The sequence below is a fragment of the Phalacrocorax aristotelis genome, chromosome 3, assembly GCF_949628215.1.
Source record: "Phalacrocorax aristotelis chromosome 3, bGulAri2.1, whole genome shotgun sequence".
NCBI classification, from domain to species: Eukaryota; Metazoa; Chordata; class Aves; order Suliformes; family Phalacrocoracidae; genus Phalacrocorax; species Phalacrocorax aristotelis.
The window spans coordinates 59744240-59765586 of NC_134278.1; the positions used below are offsets into that span (position 1 = coordinate 59744240).

The following is a 21347-nucleotide window of genomic DNA, read 5'->3' on the forward strand; positions in this document are numbered from 1 at the left end:
AATTACACAGTATGTCAAACAACATAGCTGGAGTAAAGTAGAGACTACATATTTCAGAAAGCCAAAAGATTTCAATTTCATTACGTTCATATTCCCTAAACTCCTCTTTAGGTATAACAGGATTCACTTTCTGTCAATGGACTCACAGATACAGAAAGGTCTACTAAGCCTCCCAGTTGCATTCTCTTGTCAACGCTGCAGCTGTTAAACACGGTACCTCTCTGCATGTTTACAAGGCATTTATAATACAGCCTGTACTCAGAGGCCACAGTCAGAGCAGGGGTTCCAGTTCACCAGGTGCTGTGTAGGTATGAAAACAGTTCCAGCCACATCTAGTTTCAAAGCAAAGGAAGATTGCTTCCCAGTAGCTCAGACAATGTGGATACCACCTCATCTATCCAAAGCCTGTTCCTGATACTTGGAACAGCACTGTAATACTCTGGTTTATTTTGCTTAGTATTACTTTTGAATATAAGTACTTTCAGTTTGTTCTGGACAATTCCTTTCCCACTTCAGGCACTAAGGCCCTCATAAAGGGCGCATTTCCTTCTCTTAGATAAAAACTTCACTACAAGCTCCTCATTTTCAGAGACGCTGCACACAGTGCTTATCCTGTTACATCTGTAGGCTGTTTGCACATTAGCAACTGTTCAAATAAAGTGACATTTTATTATTTTAGTTTCTTCCTGTTCCTGTTTTGCATTCAGCCTCCTTAATTAAAGCACTCTGTTTTTCGCTAGTTGTTTCGTGCTAGCAAATCCCTGCACGGAAAAAAAACACAGGGACAGAACCTCATTTGTTTGCATCTCAAACTTGTTTCAAAAACTGTACAGCACAAAGTTTTGTTACAAATAATAAACCTAGAACACAAAATACCAGACTAATGGAGAGTTTTATTTATTTATTTTTACTTATGACAGCCACATAAAGAGACGTAAGGGGATACACAATTTTGCAGTCCTACCTCTCACTCGGGTGAGAAGCTGGGCCCACTTGGCCTACGACACAGTCAGTTGCTAAAGCTCCTCACTGCTCTTGTTTTACACAGCGATTCAAACTCAATAACCTGACAGTAAATAACCATTCCTCTGTACTATCAGGAAACCCAAACTTTTTTTTCCTGTGAAGTCTTCTGACAAAGCCCAGTTCCTAATGCCTTAGGATTCAGGGACCTGCCTCCTGGTAGACACGGTACCTCAAACTCCCCACATTTCACAGGTGCAGTCATTAAATCACTGACCCAATATGACAGCTACTCAAATTGTTGATCTTACCTGAAATCACATGCCGTGGTAAGTTCTGCTCCTCCTCCAACAGCTTTTCCTTGGACTAGTGCAACACTGATCAGAGGCAATCTACAAAAGAGAGTTTTGTAACCAGAAATTCAAGCTTTTAGTGTTCTAGAAATTACAAAAGAATTTAAGCAAACCGTCTCTATAGTAAAATATAGGAAAAATACACTGTTCCAACTCATTAAAATAACTACATCTTTGTGGGTAAGTAGCAAAATATCAATTCCACTTATGCTAAAATTATTATTCCATAATGAATATAGGATCCCAAAATGAAACAGCAAGAGAGATCTATCAAATTGAAGAAGATCATGTGCTATGTTATGAAAAATACATACTACAAATTATACCTAAAAAGACTGTCTGCAAGAAGGAGTGACAGGACAGCGACATCAGACCCTACCCTAAGCCAGTACACTGCAGACAGCAGAAGAAAGGGACATGAAGAACTGCATGGCTAGGTTATCTAAAAATGAGATTCAGAAGCTTCTTCAGAGTGCTACAACCTCAGTTACCAACCAAACTTTTTTTTTGGAGGACAAAACCATCCTTTGAGGATATCAACAATCTGTTACCTTTGATGGTGTTGTGTTTAATCATGCTCAAGGTATTTAATCATGTTCAAGGTAATTCAAAGGACAGAGGGAAGGAAGAATATGTAGGGAGAACCTCTTTCCCCACTGCCACTGTGAAATGAATACTAATGAACAGTGACTGACTGCCCTAAGAAATGACGACAACTGGTTAGTCCCAGACTTTGCACGCTGATACAGCTGTTTCGCCTTTTCCAATTAAGTGACCATTTAACTCACTGAGCAGTTTTGAAACCACATTCAGAAGTCAGCTTCCCAATCATGACCATGTTTAGTTTTACTTCTACTTTAACAGAAACACTGACAATTTCTTATGGCCCAAGTTCACTTAGCATCTGCAGCACGCTTCATACAATACATGGCACAGTGAACCCACTGGAAGAGGGTAACCTCATTCTTCCTGTGGTCTACGGGGAACCAGAAGATATGGGTCCAAGTCCCCTACATCCACACTCTGATCCATTTGAGGACCTCCTTCAGGATTACAGTTAGCCCAGGTTCCCTCTGAGGGAGGTTAATCCCATCTACAATAGGTGTCCCCAGAGAGCAGTTCAGCGCTCCCCCCAAACCATAGCTTCAGCGTACTCTAAGACAAGACACCTGAGGTGAGGGCTTAACCTTCATACACATTCCTCCTCTTTGCTTTGTCCACCAATTTTGATCATACAGAGATGAACTTATACTCTGATCCTGAGGATTCCTTACACTACTACTACTACTACTAAATCTCCAGTCTCCTGGACAGTTTTACAGAATAATGTTAGCTCATAACACTTTCTCATATAGATTATTTGAAAACAATGGATATTTATCTTCAAAGAGCTCTGAGAAGAAAAAATACAGACTCTACCACACATGCATTTGATAGAAATGTTATTTCTTAAGAGAAGCTAAATCTAAAGGAAAGGAAAAATGTTTTTCAGAAGTACCAGATGGTAGAACTGAATACATTCCTCTTATGAAGTGGGAAGATTAAATAAATATATTAAGTAAATGTTACCTGCGTAGGCTGCATAAGCTGGCCTTGCTTGTTTTTTTAACAGCTAGCAATTTTTACGGAGTTACAGAAGTCAGCTTCAAAAACTTTGAAGATCGAGATTTCCTTAACTCTAGGTATCTCCTGGCCTTCCACATATAAGCCTACAGGGTTTTTTTCTGTTCCAGTCTCTGGAAGGTCTAATAGTTGCAAAATGTCAAGGCCTAATTTAAATCCATAAATACCTACCTGATTAACATATGTGAATACAAGGTCTGAGTTTTAAGTATGTAATTTTGAATCCAAGTATTTAACTTTAAACATCTGTTAAAGAGTTAGCCAAAACATATTCCAATCCTTATAATTACTTCATAAAGGAGGGTAAATAAATTATATTACCTCATAAGTCTGGTTAAGGTGTTTTGCATAAACATGCACATATTCATCCCATCCTACAAAGAATAGGAAATTAAAAAAATGTTAAGTGATCCTAATGTGAAGCAATTGAACACACAGATGGAGTAGACAGGAATATTCATTATATTTACTCTAGCTGGGGTTTTTCTCTTTGGGCAAGATTAACCAAATTCCAGCCCAATTCCACAATGCACAAATACAAAACCTAGTATAAATCAGGTCAAACCCCCCACAAAAAAATCAGAACTTAAATCAATTTATATAAATTTCAGTTATAATAAAGCCACTGTTAAAGTAATTGCAATACTGAGTTTCTGTGATGTGAAATTTTACATCCTTTCCTCTTAATTTCTTCTTCTTGCTCCCAGTTAAACACCCATAAAACTGAGTTTTAAAAAATCTGTATAGGACCATAGAGCACTGCATACTTTTTACTGTTCCAAATCCATAAAGTTTTAGACAAGATACAATTCACTATTTTTTTTTATTTTTGGGGCCAAAAAGCATTTCAGCCCCCAAAGAACTCCCAAACCCGAAAAACAACAGAAAGAAGATTCTTCTTATTGCTCTCCTCCTTTACGTTTTACATCAGCTTGCAAACAATAATGAATAGGGAACAATTGTTCCCTTCTCTTCCAGTACAAGAACTAAGGGGCTCCAAATAAAATCAGTTGCTTCTAGGTTCAAAACAAATATTTCTTCCTACAACATGTAGTTTAACTGTAGAACACTTTGCAGCAGGGAACTGCAACCTCTAAAAGACTACATGAATTCAAGAACAACTAGATAAACTCACGACAGAAAAAAAATCAACAAAAGGTTATTAAATACAAGGTAACACGTCAAGCTCTAGAAGTCTTAGTCACAAATTGCTGGGGATTAAGACAATGTTTTGAAGCAAAATCATTACCTACCTGCCTTCCCTGTCCTTATAGACTTTCTTAGGCGTCCATTATGGACCAGGAACTCAAAAAAATGACTGGGCTAGATGACCCAGTATGGCCATGTTCATATACATACTGAACCGCATACGCCAAACTACACATGTGTCATTTAATCCAGATAGAAAAAAAAGTTTGGACACTGCAGAAGTAAAAAACCAGTAGGTAACAATTTCATTGTGCCTTTCAAAACAAGGAACCAAACAAAACCAACAAAAAAACACAAATGACAGGAAGAAAAAGAACAAACAAACATCTCATTACTGGCATTAACTAATTTCTAAAACACAGTTTTACAGGGGTTGGCAAGTTAAAGAATCTGGCTTAATTAAAAGCTTCTGACTCATACCTCAGGGAAAGAAGAGATATGTAGTAAGTCTTCAGTACATCTTGGAATAGGACCTTGAAATAACAGTAGGTCAACCTCAGTTGATTTATTGTCCATTTTATTCATGCATTCCCAAGACCTACTCTCCCCAACGCCAACCTGCATTAGGGTATTTAGAGACAGATCCCTGGCAGATATAAGCTGTCATGACAATCGCTACACAGGAACCAGTGAATTTGGTTTCATTACATTAAAGGCCTGCTTGAAAATTTCAGCACCCGTTGATTTACAAAGAGGCTTTGATTTATCACTGTAGCAGCCTCCTACATCCATTAAAACCAGCAGCAACATTTCCATTGCAAATTAAAGAACAATCAAATCCTCCATCATAGCTGTCTTAGCACTCCTAATCGGTAAGAAAAGTTCAAAACCCACATACATGGTACCAGTTCTTGGACATGGACTTGCACAGTCCTGATACTACAACCATCACAATGAAACTGCAAAAAAGCTCTTCAGAGAAAGTAATTTTTCTCTTCATCACAGGAGAGTCCTTGCATTCAAACTGCCCATCTGAATGCATAGCAAAATGGTAATTAAAGATTAATGCCAGAAGAGATGAGCTTGATAAACGCAGTTATGACTGAGCAGACAAAATGAAAGGTATTCATATTCTCAGGTGGTAGAGAGATTACTAGGTATCACATGGAAGAAATGCCTGCACAGAAAACACCTTGAAAAAATATCAGTTACTTGAGTCATGGCCAACATACCCTTCAAACCTTCCTGATAAGAAAAATAAGGCTACTAGTCAGAGTATTTTATCTGAATAAGAGAGGTGTTCAATGCAGTCTAGTGGAATAATCACATTTTCAGCTCTAATACTGTCCTTGGAGTAGAAAGAAAAGTAACAAGCAGAAAGTGAGGTAAAATACAGTATGCACTACATACAAAAGAAAAGGATTAATAGTTTGTGGTGGGGCTAGGGGAGGCAGGGAAGAAGAAAGTCACCTTTGTAAAGTAGAAAACTCTACCCCTGGCTCTTTTTGCTGCAAGAGCTTAGAGTCTGCTTTCACCACAGACAACCATCCCTAACTGCTCAGAAGTCCTCCCTCCATGGCTTACTGCTTGGGAACGTCTGTCCTAGGGCTTCTAGACAGGGACCAAGGAAAGTTAAATCCTCTGTCATGCCTCTTTCCTCTCAGCTGTCCTTTCAAGAGCTCCTGCTTTTCAGCTAGCCAGCTTTTAAGTCTCCCTCCAGAATGAGGTTATTGCTCTTGGAAACCAGGCTTACAAGGGCAGATAAAAAAAAAGTTTGTTTTTTTTTTTTAATTCCACTATTAATTTGCCTCCTGTGATTTGGTCATGTAATGTTAGCACTCACCAAAGAAGAACAGGCAGGGGTCCTGGGTTTGTTTCAGGTTAGGAACAACTGAACATGGGAGGAGGAGGAAGGAGAGGAGGAGGAGGAAGGAGAGGAGGAGGAGGAAGGAGAGGAGGAGGAGGAAGGAGAGGAGGAGGAGGAAGGAGAGGAGGAGGAGGAAGGAGAGGAGGAGGAGGAAGGAGGAGGAGGAGGAGGAAGGAGGAGGAGGAGGAGGAAGGAGGAGGAGGAGGAGGAAGGAGGAGGAGGAGGAGGAAGGAGGAGGAGGAAGGAGGAGCCACTAGGGGGCACGAAAATCCTGCACATTTTTGGCCATTATTCTGCCTTTCCTGTACCCCAGGGAAAGGCAAATTATATCATAGATTAAGAAAAATACAATCTTCCCTCAGCCAACAGGTTGAATAAAACAGAAGTGTTTTCTTTAATTACTAAATGCTACGGGCTAAAGCAGCCTTGCAAAAAATTAAAGGAAAAACATACCAGTTCAGGCATGAAGCTATTCCCTTTGGGGTTGGGCTTTTTTTTGCCTTAGGGATGCCCATGGACAGAAAAACGTATGCTACCGCTCTTTTAACCTGAAACCAGACAAAACTCTCATCTGCAATGAGTTAGAGAGCAGAGTTCTGCAAGACTAGAGAACAGCAAATGCTATTCCCTATTCTACTAACATTTTATTTAACAAAGACTATTAAATCCCAAAGAGATGGTTTAGGAGTTGGTTATTCTAAAGAAACTCTCAGTTCTGGATAAACAGTTTGAACTCTCCCAAAGAAATAGAAAGCAACGACGTTTAACTATTCTTGGATCACTTTTGGTGACTCTTAAGGCTTATTTTTTAGCATTAGCATGAGACCTAGATTCTTTACAGAGATTTTTCAAAGTTACAATTAATACCTGTACATTTCAGTCCGCCCAGTATATCTATTAAGGACCCTAGTCCTTACAAGAGCCCTCTCTGCCACTGCAATGGCTCCAAGTAATTTGTATAAACATATAGACAGAATACTAAATGTCCAAGAAAGTATGGAAGCAGAATTGCTTAGAATCACTGAATGCAGAACTCTGAAGGAACGCCTGGACTGCAGATAAGAAAACTGGCCTGTGCTTAGTTTCAGCTCCTTTTCTGTTGCTGTAGTGCTAAAATAAGCTGAAAATTTCAGATAAAGAAAAAACAATGTAACACCTCCCCCCCCCAAAAAATATCACAGATATATCTATATTTTTTTAAAATGACCAGTGCTTATAAAGCATCCAAATGAAAACTCCCCAAAGAACTTACATCTATAAAGCGTGGTGTCTCCGTATTAAGAAACGCATACCTCTCAGGGTGTTCCACAAAGGAAACAAAGCCTCCTGTACCTTTTGAAAACCAGACGATCTTATTTATTTTATCAGGCCAGAAATATTTAAGACATTGTGGTTTTTATGATACTTAGTTTCATCAACAGAAACAAATCATCACTAAAGACAAATACCAGATTAATCTGGTTTTTGAGTTGGTGTCCTTACTGGAATGTTCCATTAAAATTCATTTGCATGGGGAAATCCTGAAACTTGAAATGAACATAAAAGCGCACCAGAATGCCAGTTACCACAACTGCTAACCAGGATGTAAATGCAGCACAGGAAGGCCGGCTTCCCCTGCAGCTGACAAAGTCCTATTTCACACATTGCCAAGAACCACATATTAACCCATAGAAAAAAAAAAAGCAGCACAGCACAAGTTAAAGTTGTCAAGACAGGCTGGCATGAGTGAAAAACTGCCATCAAACCTTGATCTCCTCAGCCCCATAGTTACACACAACTCACCTGACTGGACTACAAGATCAACACCAAAGCTTTACAGCACAAGAATTGCATCCGTCCTTCCATTTTATACAGATGCAAGCACAGTTTTGACAAAATTGAAACCTTTCTGTAACAGCAGCCATGCTGCTTAAATTTGGTTTTGACTTTATGAGAAATGATTATTTGTATTCGCATTTAAAGGTTGAACTACTGAAGTACAGGTTACTTGATGTGTAAATTCACCATATACTGCTCTGAAAAACTGGAATGACATTTTTAAAAGAAAAGGCTAAAAAGAATATGTCATGTAGGAATTCAGTTTTATGAAAGAATTACAGTGACACTTAAGACACAGCTTAAAGGGTCTGCCAGCATTTTTTGAACCATTAAAAGCTCTATTCCATGCGTTGCATGTAAAATTGCAGCACAGGTATAGTGCAACACCTCTGTCTGAAAGGGATCTCAGAATATCAAAAAGCTTATTTTTCTTCAAAAACTTAATTTGTATCACTACTTGCCTGGGAGTTGGATATTGCTTTGACAGCATTCAAATCAGAACCTGAGCAAAAGGTGTTTCCTGCACCATAGATGATAAGGCCTTTGCCATCCTTCCAGTTTTCCAGTTCGGTTACCTTCTCCTGGAGTTCTAGCATCATAGTGCCTGTCACAAGAGGGGAGAAGCAAAGTTTTAAACAGGAATTTATTATCACCACTACATTTTACATTACATTTTTCACCACCAAACCCAAGTTATCATTAATAAGTCATGGGCTTAAAAACACAAGGGAAAGATGACCTTAAATACAAGCACTGACATGTTTGGTTTTTTCCCCTCAAAGACGCACTTCCTGGTATTCTGAAGCATCTTCTGCAATTTGTGTTACACTCACAAAAAAAAAAAAAAAAAAAGGAGGCAAGCATAAACTCTTGATTTATTCTTGTTTGCATACATTCAGAACACATGGACTTACACATGTATCGATCCAGATCTGTCCATCTAGTAATTTTGATGTTACTGTCATTTCACTGTGCCCAAAGAGCTCAGAATATATAGAAAAGAATCATGTACAAGCTGAGTTAAAGGTACAACCAGTCATTGTTAATAAAGAAACCTAAAAAAAGGCTGAAGAGCAAACTATACTGGAGGCCAAAGACATTTGGAAGTGTTCATCCAAAAGGAAATAAAGATATATTTGAAAATAGGAACGAAGTGCCTCTTACCATTTAAAAGGGCAAGAAAAAAAAAAAAAAAGATTGTTCTAAAACATCTTTGATTCCCTCCCTGGAAGTCTTCTAGAAAAGCTCTTTTTACTAAGTATATCCTAGGCTCCAAATGTATGTATTGTACAGTAGTAACTTTCTACTTCTAGCTTAAACATAGTATTCTCATATGTACACATAAGTACCCTTCCTGATGTGGAACTCTACAAATTCCTGTTTCTAGAGCTCGTCCTAGACTGAGCATCTTCCATACAAATTTTGCTTACCCAGCATTAACTTAAAGCTCTTCCCCTCTGAATGCCTATGACTCTTGTTTAGTTATATTCTTAAGAGAAAACATTTACAGAAACTAATTTCAGAAGGCAGCCTACATACAGGCTAACGATACTCTCAGCTTTAGCTTCCTTTGACAACAATTTAGATGGACCAGCCTACCTTTTTCAGATAGCAATGTGCTTCAGATTAATACCCTCAAAGACTCTTTCCTTTTCTGCTGAGAGTGTTGGATTTTTGACCCTATGCCTGCATGCACAGAACTCATCCTGTTCTGAAATTGTCTGTTAGCAGCCATCCTCACACAGGAGATTTTTTTTTCCTTCCTGCTTGTTTTAGTTCCAGTTCCTTAAGAAGTAAGCTTCCCAGCACCAGGTAAGGAGAGAATTCTCAGTCAAGCACTTCCACCTTAGGCTTGGTCTCAGCCACTGAAATAGCACATTTTGACAATGTTCCTGAGGAGGGCAATAATTAAGTGGACATTACATATTATATACCAGAATGACCCTGGGTTGCTTTTTTCCACCGTCAGGTCCAGACTATCATCCTCTAACAAATCCCAGCATTTCTACCATCCTTTTCCCTTCTGTATTCATAATTTGGCCATGCTTTTTGTGTGCTTCTCATTACATTTCCTTTCACTGAATTTCACCTTGTTGATCTTGAGCAATTGTAGCAGTTAATCAAGATCACTTTGAATTTCACTCCTCTGCTCCAAATAATAATCTTCTTGCAAGCTCTCTCAGTTTGGGGTCATCTGACAATTTCAGCAGTTCACCTTCTACTCCTTCATCCCAGCCATGAATGAAAATACTGCACAGAACTAGGCCTAAATTTTTGTGGGTCTTCACTCGAAATGTTGTTGAGTGTACTGTCAAGCTGGAAAGCGACTTTTCTGCAAATGCTGCTGTTGAAATAGGTGTGCATCGAACCCGTGGACTTCATTTTTTGCATATTTTTCTTACAAGAAAGGTATTTCGTCTCACATCCAAGTTTTGCCAGAGCCAAGATACAGCACAACCACTGTCTATGGTGCTTTTAATAGTCAAAGCAGTGAGGTGCTGAAAAGTCTTCCCACAGAGTATTACAAGCCAAAATTCTAGTTAACCGAAAAATGGAGTTTACAAAAAGGAACCATATGAGCCAGTTACTTGTAACAGCAGGGGACAAAAGACACTGGCCAGAGCCTGTCCCATCGTCCTGGGAGAGGATCCCTTCCATTACTGACAACACTGAACTATTACTTTACCAACAGATATAGTCCATGACATTTGATACAACAATGAGAACACAACACTAAAGTAAATCCTCTTTCTGCCAGTCTTGGTCCTTCAGTATTTGATATCAGTAAGCTCATGCTCTTCACAGAGCTAAATCTACTCGGAATAATAATTTGTTTGCCTCCTAATTATAATCTGAGAATAAATGCTGTAAAGTCAATTCTAGAAAATAAAATTATCACCATTATTATCTAATTCCTTCAGGCTGGCTCCCTTCTCTTTTAAATTAAGTTCAACTTTAGTTCAGCAAGAGGTCAGGCTGCTGAAATTGGTTCCGCCAGGCTTAAACTGACATTATTAGCATTTGTTTCCAAAGAAACCATTTCAAACAGGTGGCTATCAGATTCCAATTAAGAAGAGAAAAAAGGCGTAACAAACTGCACATTGCCCATTAGCAATTTGCCAACAATTTTGTTCTGCTTTTGGTTTCATGAGTTGCTCAAGCTTCGAATAAACATAATTCCTCTGAGATAAAAAGCTGCTGTGTAAAGTAAATGCTTGGCAAATAGGATTTCTCTCAACAGTTTAATGATGTTTTGCAGCTTTCTAAAGGAAGCGTACATGTATATAGAAATTCACATCTGCTGCTATCCAGAAGCTCTGAGGCACAGAATCAACAGAATATTTTTAAGGGGTATCTACAGGCTCTGGCTGGTGAGGTCAACCAGGACCTGCTGGGGCAATTCAGGGGTTGCGCATCCCATCCTTTTTCATACTTCTGAAGGGTATTGCTTGATACACGAGGAAAAGGATTGAGTGCTTGCTAGTTCCTCAGCAACTGCAGTTTACAGACAGTAATGTTAAAATAAAATGAAGAGCAGTATGAATTAATATGCCATACCATCCACCGCAGCGGCCAATGGGGCCAGCATGTTTTTGCTACTTCTCTCCCTCCTTAACAACAAAAGTCTCTGGCAGAGGTACACAGTATAAAGAAGCAGTAATCTCTTGAACTGCCATAATAAGATTTTTCCAGAGAAAATTTCTGTGGCTATTACCGAACAAAATGGAGTACTGCTCTCTACAGGGCTCTACACACTACCGTAAAACAGAACTGCCTGATCCCATGGCTCATTTGCTATATGCTCATCAGGGTCTGCAACAAAGACAGAACTATTAATTTCCTCATGGGTTTTTGTAGCTCCTCTTTGCTATGAGAGCATCTAATTCACATACACTAATAATTTATTTTCACAGCAGTCCTATAAGGAGAGAAGAGATGATTTTACAGACCACTAACTGAGCCAGAGAGAAAATATCTGCTAATTTTGGGAGCTCAACTTGAGATATGTGGTATGATTTCAGTACATTAACATTATATAGCACTACGTATAGTCACAGCACAGCTACCAGTGGACTAATAGCAGCTGCAGCTGCTCAGCACTTCAACATATCAGTTCTGAGCCCCTTTTGTCAAGCACCTAGAAAACAGAGAACATAGTTGTAAGTTTCTATGAAAGTTTAGTTTAAGCAATTTGACTTGCATTACATCTGATCTCCACAGCAGACTAGGCTCTATCTGTCCTTTCTCCTTTTGCTATTAGATCTCATTTCTCATTCCCCTTTCAACTTCCACAACAACTAAGCTAAGAGCAGACAGTCTACAAGCAGTACATTGCACAGCTCTACTTGGAGTCAAAAATGAAAAAAACTATCTGTAGAAAAACAGGAAACAACAATGTAATTATGATTGTATAATAACATGTAGGCTGACAGGGAGGCATTCAGAGGGACAATTTCCATGCTAACATCTTTTAGCTACAACTCCTCAAGTTAGGTAATGATTTTGTACATGAGCTTTTAAATGGAAACAAAAGAAAAACCGCAGACACATCTAGGTGCATTACGACTAATTCTGTTCTGTTAGGTTCTCTTCCTTTCAGCTAACAATTATGAGTGGAAGGAGTAGACTGACATTCTCCATGTAAACATCTCTACACTTTGCTAGTGGGCTGCAAACAAATTTGCTGACAGCAAAGGAACAGGGTGAACCAGGCAGGAAAACAGAAGAGCAAAAATAAATTAACATGATGACATAAATGTATCCATTTCAAAATATTAAGAGATAAAAGAAATAAAAGAATTCATACAGTAAGCTCAAGCTCAGGCAGATGCAGACCCTGAACCTGTGCCACTTATGTCTGAAGAGAATGGCATAAATTGGAGTGTTTTAGACAGTTAGGGAGAGGAAGAAAATACACTTATCTTGGAGATCAAAAGCTTCGTAGTACAAGATTCATCAAACAGGGCACTTGGTTTTGTTAGCTAAGTATTGTCCAGTGTAAAAGCATATTAAGAAGGTTGCTGATCTGCAACAGCTGAGAATACACAGTTCATTTGATTATTCATTAACCAGTCACTGGTATTTAAGATAAAAGGCAAATGAAGAAATGGAAGCCAGTTCAGGCGATGAAAAGACCAAATTACAGAATCTTAAGTTACAGGGAAGGCTTTAAGTGAAAGAACAAAGAAGTAAACTCACCTTTTCTACACTACCTACAAAACCAAGATGTCATCTTCCCACCCCCATAAAAATACCCTATACATTTCCAGAGCAGTAGAGACAAAATAAAAGAGCACAGTAGCAGAACTGTGCTGAAAAAAAAAAAGGCAGTGGTGGGAGAGGCATGTTCTGCAAGACAGTCCTTGTGTCGTTGAGAACTTCTTATATTCTCATGACGTTTATGGCAAAGCTACTATGCAGAACAGTGGGCATTTGATGCACATCTGAATAAAGCTCAAAGATTTTTAACTTCTTTAACTTTCTTTTAAGGAATGGTAAGGCATTCAGGTTTTCATTCATTTTGTTCAGGCAAAATGCTAAAAGTGGTAATAACTGAAAGACAAAAAAACAAACCAGCAACCCTGTCAACTAATTAATACCTGTAAAGGCATTCATTAGCTTCGGGTTGTTCAAAGAAAGTATTCCAATGCCACTGTCTTCTTTGGAGAGGTTGATAGATCCACCAGCAAACTGCTGAAGTTTCTTCTTTATCAACTCTTCGTGATAACCTTGAGCACCAGTATACAGTGATGCCCTTCTCTGTTGTAGGATCCTTTTCTTTGCAGTCTGAAGTAAGTTCTTCCACAGTGAAGCTGCCATTTCTGGAAACAAACAGAGGAAGAAAAAGAAAAAAAATCAGTAAATTTCCTTTGAGATCTACCTCAGTCCTCTGACAGAGAGAAGCAGGACAGCAGATACTAATATTAGGGTGATGCAATCACAGAAGTCTACAGAAATCCCTGCAGGCAGTATTTGCAAAATTCTTCATTTGAATCTAATCCCACAAAGTTAACAGAAGGAGCTTTTTGAAATGATTAAGCCAGAAATTAGCGTCTTTTAAAATATTTCCTTCTAAAACTTACCCAACAGTATTTGGGTGCAGAATATCAAAGACGCTCAAGAATTGCAGTAAGACACTTACATATTCCATCAGACCAACCTATTCTGTACTAATTTTCTAAACTCTAACCCCTCCACCAGAAAAAACCCACCAAGAAAAGCCCACACCTGTGTGGGAGGAGAAATCCTACCAAACCCCTACGTTTCAGGATCTTCTGTTTTTCTGTAAATGACTATTACACTGCAAGACCTTTCAGAGAGAAATACTTGAGGAACACAAAAATTAAGAACTGAAGGCCATTCCTATATTGAGGTCGATTCCCTGTCACCTAATTCCATTAACAGATTTATCACACCCCATCTTAGCACTAGTTAGACCTCCTGGCCTCTGGTAGCTATATGCTATTCCCAGTCATTCCAGTTACACTTTGAACTGAACTCACTTGGACACAGTGCACCAGAACCTATGCAATACCCCAAAGGAGGAAAAGTGTACAGCAGTATTATATATAGAGCATTGCACTTGCCTTTTATACAGCTACTTAATATTGTTAGGCTATTTCTATGGACCAGTACACCCACGGCTTATTCCTCTGCTACTTCCACTCTGCAAAGTATGCATGTATACTAGGAGATAACAAGGAAGTCATTATCAAATATTATTCTTGAGTGGCAGCTCTGCTTTATTTTATTTACTTTGGAAAAGGGTCTCCTGGAGAAAGCGGCTGACAAGTGATTCGAAAGAAACACGGTAAAGCCTGAACTGGAGACTGCTGATGTGAGTAAGTAAGTAAGAAGTCATCTTAGAAGCCACACAGAGTGGGAAGCAAAAGAACTGCCACAGGACACAGAAAAAGGTTTGCTAATTTAAATCTTGCAATTTGCTAGACTAGTCCTAACTTTGTCCCAACCCCCTTTTTAATGGATACAGCTGTTCAGAAGACATGGTAGTTTTTTGGTTTTGGGTTTTTTTTTGTGTGTGTGTTTGTTTGGGTTTTTTTGGGGGTTTTTTTTTTTTTTTGAGACCTTGAAAACAACTGTCTTTTGTTTCTTAATCATATCTGGCAGAAACAAGAGTCTTCCAAAACTCACAGGAAGCTCCTGGAAAGTTTTTCTAAGGTGGCCCCTGAACACAAACATATACACTGAGACAGAATTTGGTGACAGCTATATTTAATGCTGTGTTCAGCACATTTTACAGTTTACTGACAGAAATTTTAAAAACATTTATTACATACACATGAACAAGCAAACACACATTATAAAAGCACACACAATTAGCTTATAACGAAAGATGCGAACAGCCCTGTCAGGTGTACGCTTGCCTCTGGCTGCACCATCCCACACTGCTTCTGTTGGGGCAGGCATAAGCCTCATTGAAACAGAGGACAAACGGAGGCACTGCAACCACGTTACGGGACGTGGATGAGTATGCATCGTACCAGGCAATTTCAGAGAGCTGCCTATGCCAGTAGGTTCATACCTGTCCTGCCACATTGCATCCACCAATACAGCACTATCTCACAAGTTCAACACAAAGAAACTACTAAGACCTATATGAATCTATGCATTATAAAGTCATATACACTGGAATAGGTAAAGGGATAATTTTTTAACATCTGGGGAGACACTCTGAAGGGTCTTCTCAGTTCCTTACTAAATCCAAGGGTTTAATCTGTCATGATCAACTTTTCTACACTCAAGTGCAAACTAATAAAACTCATTAAAATTTAATCAAGAATCTGATTGAATACAAGATTCATTACTTCATAAATAATATCACCCAACTGCTGCTGTACCCCAAGACTCTTCATCTATGCACATTCTGATACTGTCTGCAACATTTCAGCCATCTCCTTTCAGGGTTTTTAAAATGGCTTCTCTTGGTAAAATTTTATTTAAGAGTAAAAATAGGTTTCCAAAGCTCATTTCTCAGCTAAATGACTCTTTATATTCAGGCTCTCAGAAGAGAAACGGCCTTCCATTTTCTCTAAAACCTCAGTACTCGTTCCCCAATATAAATTAATGCAATAAAACTTTCCATCCGGCTGCTAGGTTTTGCCCAGGAGAGAATGAACATTAAAGACATGGATAGCACAGGCTCTCATTGCAAGGTATAACTTGAAAAATTACCTCCCAATTTTTAATAGATACAATGCCTCCCCAATCCTTGTAAGAAGACAGACTAGATTTAATTCTCTAGGAAGCCACAATGATAGGCTTTAAAGCAAAGGTGGAAAAAAAAAAAAGTAATCTGTTCTGCTAACCTAACTCCCTGCCAGATACTACTTGTCTGATCACTTTTATACTACCTAGATTCCTCATGTCAAAAAATGTACAGCGCAAAACACACTTAAGATATGGAAATTTTATTCCACCAAAAAAAAAAGTCTGTCATTTTCAGCTGCGTGGTTATATGCATTAACAGCTCTTTAATATTATCACTATGGTAATAAAGAGCATCAGCAAGTGCTGGATTAGAAAACAAATTGGACATCACTGCCTGCTGATCATGACTCACGATTAATGACTCATGCAAGGTATTATCACTGAATTATTTTCTTTAAAACCATCTCTTACCATAGTGGTCAGTACTTTTTTTTAATAAAAACAAGACTATTTGAACAGCTCAGTCTCAGAAAGCTAACCACTCAGGAAAAGCATGGTATTTAAGCTACAGCTCTCTCAAACTAAAGGGATTTCTGCTGATCTCTGACAAACAACATCCAAAATTTTAATCAGTATGGAGCACTCACAATCCACGGCATGACTGAGATTGATCTTCTGTACTGTAAATAAAAGCACTGCAAGAGAGATGTTGCAGTAACCCACTCAGCATTGTAGGACAAACCAAGAGATATTTATTTCACTGAAATTTTCAGATTTGCAGGTTAATATAATTACGTCCATTTAGATACACTTACAGAAATGAAGTCGTAGTCTACTTTAAAAAAGTCAGACATGCTATCGCCATTAACATCTGCAGCAAGCACAGTTCATGCACAGTTTTTATAGTGAAAAAATTCTGACAGTACATGAATAACGAACACTGTAGGCAATTAGCATCCTTCAAATGTTTTAAGAAGTGTTACAGCTTTACATATCACTGGTGACAACGAAGAGATAAGCCAATAGTATGGATATCCCACAGTTACCACACCTCTTACATAAACTAACAGTTTAAATCCCATTTGGCACTCAGTGATTTTATAACACCCTTGCCTGTGGGCTAGCAGACTGAGGGTTAATATGAACACGTATCGCATGTCAACACTTCAGTATCAAAGGAATGATACAAGAGCAATATATGTGTCTACACACAGACACACAAAATATATGTGGTTTTGTGCATGCATATGTATCAGAGGCCTTCTGAAAGCCTCTGGTAACCGCTTAGTTAAAATTCAGCTCTCACAATATTAGAAAAAAAAAATAAATAGGGATAACACCAGCACCAATATTCCCTAACTGAGCAGGTTCTCTGGGAAACTAAACCTCAACTCTTGAACAAGCACGTTTGCCCTTGCCGTTCACCACTACTCTGTTGCAACCCCAGTTTTTCTCTTAAAACGAGCTGTATCAAACAGCAACCTCCATCAACATTGCCAGTTGCAACTGCCAGTGAACATAAAGACAGACAGAGCGAGCACTGGGAAAGGGATGTAGGCAGTAACTTTCTGGATGGGTAGAACTAAGGCAAACCAGAGAACTGGACGTTGGGAGCCCAAATGAACATCTGAGCTGCATGCACAGAGAAGAAACACTGCACTATACCCAGCTACACAGAAATAACCAGCAAGTTAAAATGCATGAGCAGGGAAAATTCCAACTCAAAGACAGCACGTGAATTATAGTCGCAAGTCAGCAAGAAAGAAAACGAGGAGAAAAGATGCAGGGATGTGTTTTCAATACATCAGGGAAATAAGCATGCCCTTTCATATGGGGCAGCAAGTGACAGGTGTGATGTGCAGATAGAGGCTTGCAAGTCACCTGCAAACAAACATCAGCTGAATTTCTGGTTTTGAATGAAAGTATCCTGAGATAAAGTGTAACAGAAATAAAGGGAACCAACATACAAAATCCACAAAAGAAATCTCAAGGAGAAGAAAGTATTCAAAAGACATAAAAAAAATATTAAAAATTAGAAGACACTGCCAAGGCATCAAGAAGCAGAAGAACAGGTCAAGAAGCACAGGAGAACTTGACTTGATGAAGACCTCCAGGACCTGCAATTTCAGTGATGAGCACAGAATCATCAAGACAGGGCATAGAGAAAGGAATAGAAGATGTGAACTGAAGATGATGATGAGATGATTCACAGTTTAACCCTCTGTGCATGTGCCTTACCAGTCACTGTCAAAGGCATTCCTCTGCACTAGAGTGCAGCGTGTGTTGATTGTCGGCTGCTTCACTGGGTTTCTGCAGTGACTGACTCTGGAATGCAAAGCAAGTGGTGGCCCAGTGCGGAGGACTGGCACAACCGACCCTGGAACATGAAAGCAGGTGAAAGAGCAGAGTGTGAAGGAGAAATAAAACCAAAGGATGAAAATAGTCCATCTGTAAAAAAAAAAAGTAGGTTGAAAATGAGTGAAAATCATTAACACCAACTGACAGGAACCTTGGACAGTGGGCTAGTGGGTGACTGTGGGGGAAAAAAAAGAAAATAAATTCCAGTGCTGGACAGAGAGAAGGAATTCAGAAACCACGTGATCAAAGGGGGGCAGCCTGGATGCAAATCAAGACAAGAGCATGGATGTCATAGTGGAGAGGAGTCACTGGACCCTGCCTTCAGACAAAAGAAAGGTGTAGGAGGGAGGTCTCACCTGCAGCGTTCCTCCCTGGCACCGGCTCAATAGGCCACTGTTGCCAGCTGCTTGTCACCACCCCTCACCTGAATGTTACAGAGCCCTCCATCTACCTCATCCTCTTATGCATCTCTGTTCTTTCCTTCAGTGATGCGTGGGTTAGGTTAACTTAAACACCTTACCTGACAGGTTCTTCCCACTCTAATAATTACCAGTTGAGGCAAGCTGAGGGCAGTCACCTCTTCAGCTGGCTTTCCTTCAGCTGGAAGAAAGCAGCAAGCAGATCTCAAGCATGCTAAGGGATTGGCAGCAAAAAAACCTACTGACAAAACGTAACATACAAATAAAGAAACTAACCAAGCTTGGGAAATTCTGCCTCCCCAAGAAGGAAAATGAACCTCCTCTATGACATTTCTGCACAAAGTAAGAACTCCTACCAAGTTCAACAGGAGTTGCCTCAAAATGCCATGGCTCTCTGACTTGCTGAACCCTGTTCAAATTTTCAGTACATTGTTTCTGGTACCCACGTTACAGACAAATTAGGTGGGATCAATAGTCCCTCTAGTTCAGTGTGAAGATACTTAAAGAGCTTTGTGACTCCTCTGAAAACAGGCTATAGAAGTAGCTAGTATTATAAAGGACAAGTTTTTTGGCCTCTGTATTACTGTGAGAAGAGAACAAAAAGTTGGGGCGTCCTAGTTTCCAGATGTCAGCATTAGAAACAACGTTTACCTGTCCAGAAACTGAGAGGACAAGTAGTGAGAAGATGTCCAAATTAACTAACTGAAACAGCTTCAAATCCCGCATGTTAAACAAATTGTGGAAAAAAACCCACCTTTTCAACATTTTAAGTACAAAAACATCCTGTTTGTCGTTTCAGTTTTAAGTTGGCTTACCTCTTTTTTCTTCTTCTATGTTGCTTTTTTCCCCTTGTTTTTTCATTGTTTCTGAGCAGCTTGATTTTGGGAATAGCAAGCTATGTGTTTTCCAAATTATTTGTTCATTTAGTTTTGTATTTTTAATGGTCCCTGCAGGCTAAGGTTTACACCTGATTTGTCTCTCCATTCCTAACCAATTATATTCTCTTCTAATCACATTTTAATTATTTTTAAGACCTAGTAAACTAATCACACAGAAACATACTCCAGTCCAGTGAAAAATAATGGCATTCAAAGACGCAAAACAGCTGACAGAAGTCTTTCCATAAACACACATGACACTACCTAAAAACATTAGGTTTTGGACACGTGGTGAATACAAGATCTTGAGTTTCACAGCAGAGGATGAGAGCAAGAATCTGCTACCTCCTCCAGAAGGCATCCATGCCCTTTATTTTTTAAGGCTTTGATCTAAAGGGGTTCTCTTTGCCTCTGTCAGCAAAGGACCCTCTGTAACAGTGACAGAAAACACTTCTAAGTTCATATAAAGCTCACTACCCGCTAGGTGTATTTTAGACACCTTTAAAACTAACAGATGCACTACTTCACAGGAATGGAAATGACTGCAACCAACTCACCATTCGCTTTTTAGTCACCAAATACTAAACCATGAAAAGCATAAGGATTAATTCATTCTAGCTGCGACCACAAATACTGATGCTGTACCAAGGATTAATTTGCCTCGAAAACTGTAAAAAATTATGTAGTCGAGCAGTGCTCCACTTAGTCCGCTGTTCATTACTGTCACTCTCCTTACCACCACCACCAGTAAATGCTCTTGCTGACTGCAATAGCAAAACTGCGTCCTGATGCCAGGACCAGCCACACAGCAGGATTCTCAAGGGCGTCTCCTGCTCCCGTTATGGCCCTGGGAACGGGCAGAACCACACCAGCATGGCATGTGGCTCCTTGGCTCTACATGCTAAATTTCATGAAGCAAAGGAATCCTGCATAGCACCACCCTGGGAAGAGAGTGAAGACTTGAAAGGGGTGGGGGGAGGGAAACCCTTCCCCAGCATAAGTTTCTTGCTGCTGACCTTGTGCGGTGCCAAAACCCCAACAAGCATGCTGTAGCACCTGGTCTGACCAAGCCAAGCACTCCTGGCAGGGCCTGTTTTTTTATTTACTTGTGTGTTTTAAACCAACAGCCGAGGGAGGGTCCGTGCCGAAGGAGGCAGTAACCGGCTGTTCCCAAAATAAGACCCGCGGTCTCTGGGCCGAAGCCAAGCAAGGGCAAAGCATTTCAGGCACGAACGCCACCGGCTGGCTGCTCCGACACCGGCGGGGCCGCCTCGCCCCGGGCCCCCGCGGGGAGCGGGACGGGCCAGGCCGCGCCTGCCGCCCGCCCCCGCTCCTCGGCCCGGAGCCCCAGCGCGGCCCGACCCTCCGCCACCGCGAGACCCCGGAGCCCCCGCACCCCCAGCGCCGCAGGCCGCCCGGGGCCGGGGAGCGGAGGCCGGCGGCCGGGCACTGACCTGGCCCCCGTCGCCAGTCGGGCAGCGGCGGGAGGGCGGTGCCGCGGCGGGAGGGCGGTGCCGCGGGGAAACCGGCCCCGCCGGGAACCGCCGCCGCGCCGCGCTGGGCCGGGGTGGCGGTGGCGGGGCCGAGGCCTCCCTGCGGCCGCCGTGCCGTGCCGTGCCGTGCCGTGCCGTGCCGGGTGGCGGGGTAGGCCCCGGCGCGAAGCGAAGGGGACCAAAGCGCCTGTGGAGCCCCTGCGAGCTCCAGGCGGGCTTGGGGCCGGCCGCCGGGCGGTCCGAGCCGCCGCAGGGAC

The 21347-nt window shown here is 40.5% G+C and overlaps 1 protein-coding gene across 3 annotated transcripts in view; it reads right to left on the reverse strand.

Moving 5' to 3' along the window:
- The window catches only part of ECHDC1 (ethylmalonyl-CoA decarboxylase 1), a 42745-nt gene extending 21621 nt beyond the window's left edge, over positions 1–21124 (reverse strand). Inside the window, exons 1-6 of one of the 3 annotated variants that reach the window (XM_075087585.1) lie at positions 21052–21124; positions 18181–18319; positions 13374–13595; positions 8235–8377; positions 3261–3313; positions 1275–1355 (exon numbers count right to left, since the gene is read on the reverse strand). In XM_075087585.1, the coding sequence (XP_074943686.1) occupies positions 1275–1355; positions 3261–3313; positions 8235–8377; positions 13374–13595; positions 18181–18199 (518 nt within the window). In that variant the 5' untranslated portion in view covers positions 18200–18319; positions 21052–21124. Of the gene's footprint in view, positions 1–1274; positions 1356–3260; positions 3314–8234; positions 8378–13373; positions 13596–18180; positions 18320–18820; positions 18901–19534; positions 20676–21051 lie in introns of those variants that run through there. The other 2 variants (XM_075087584.1, XM_075087583.1) reach the window with 2 other exon arrangements.
- Positions 21125–21347: the final 223 nt, after the last annotated feature.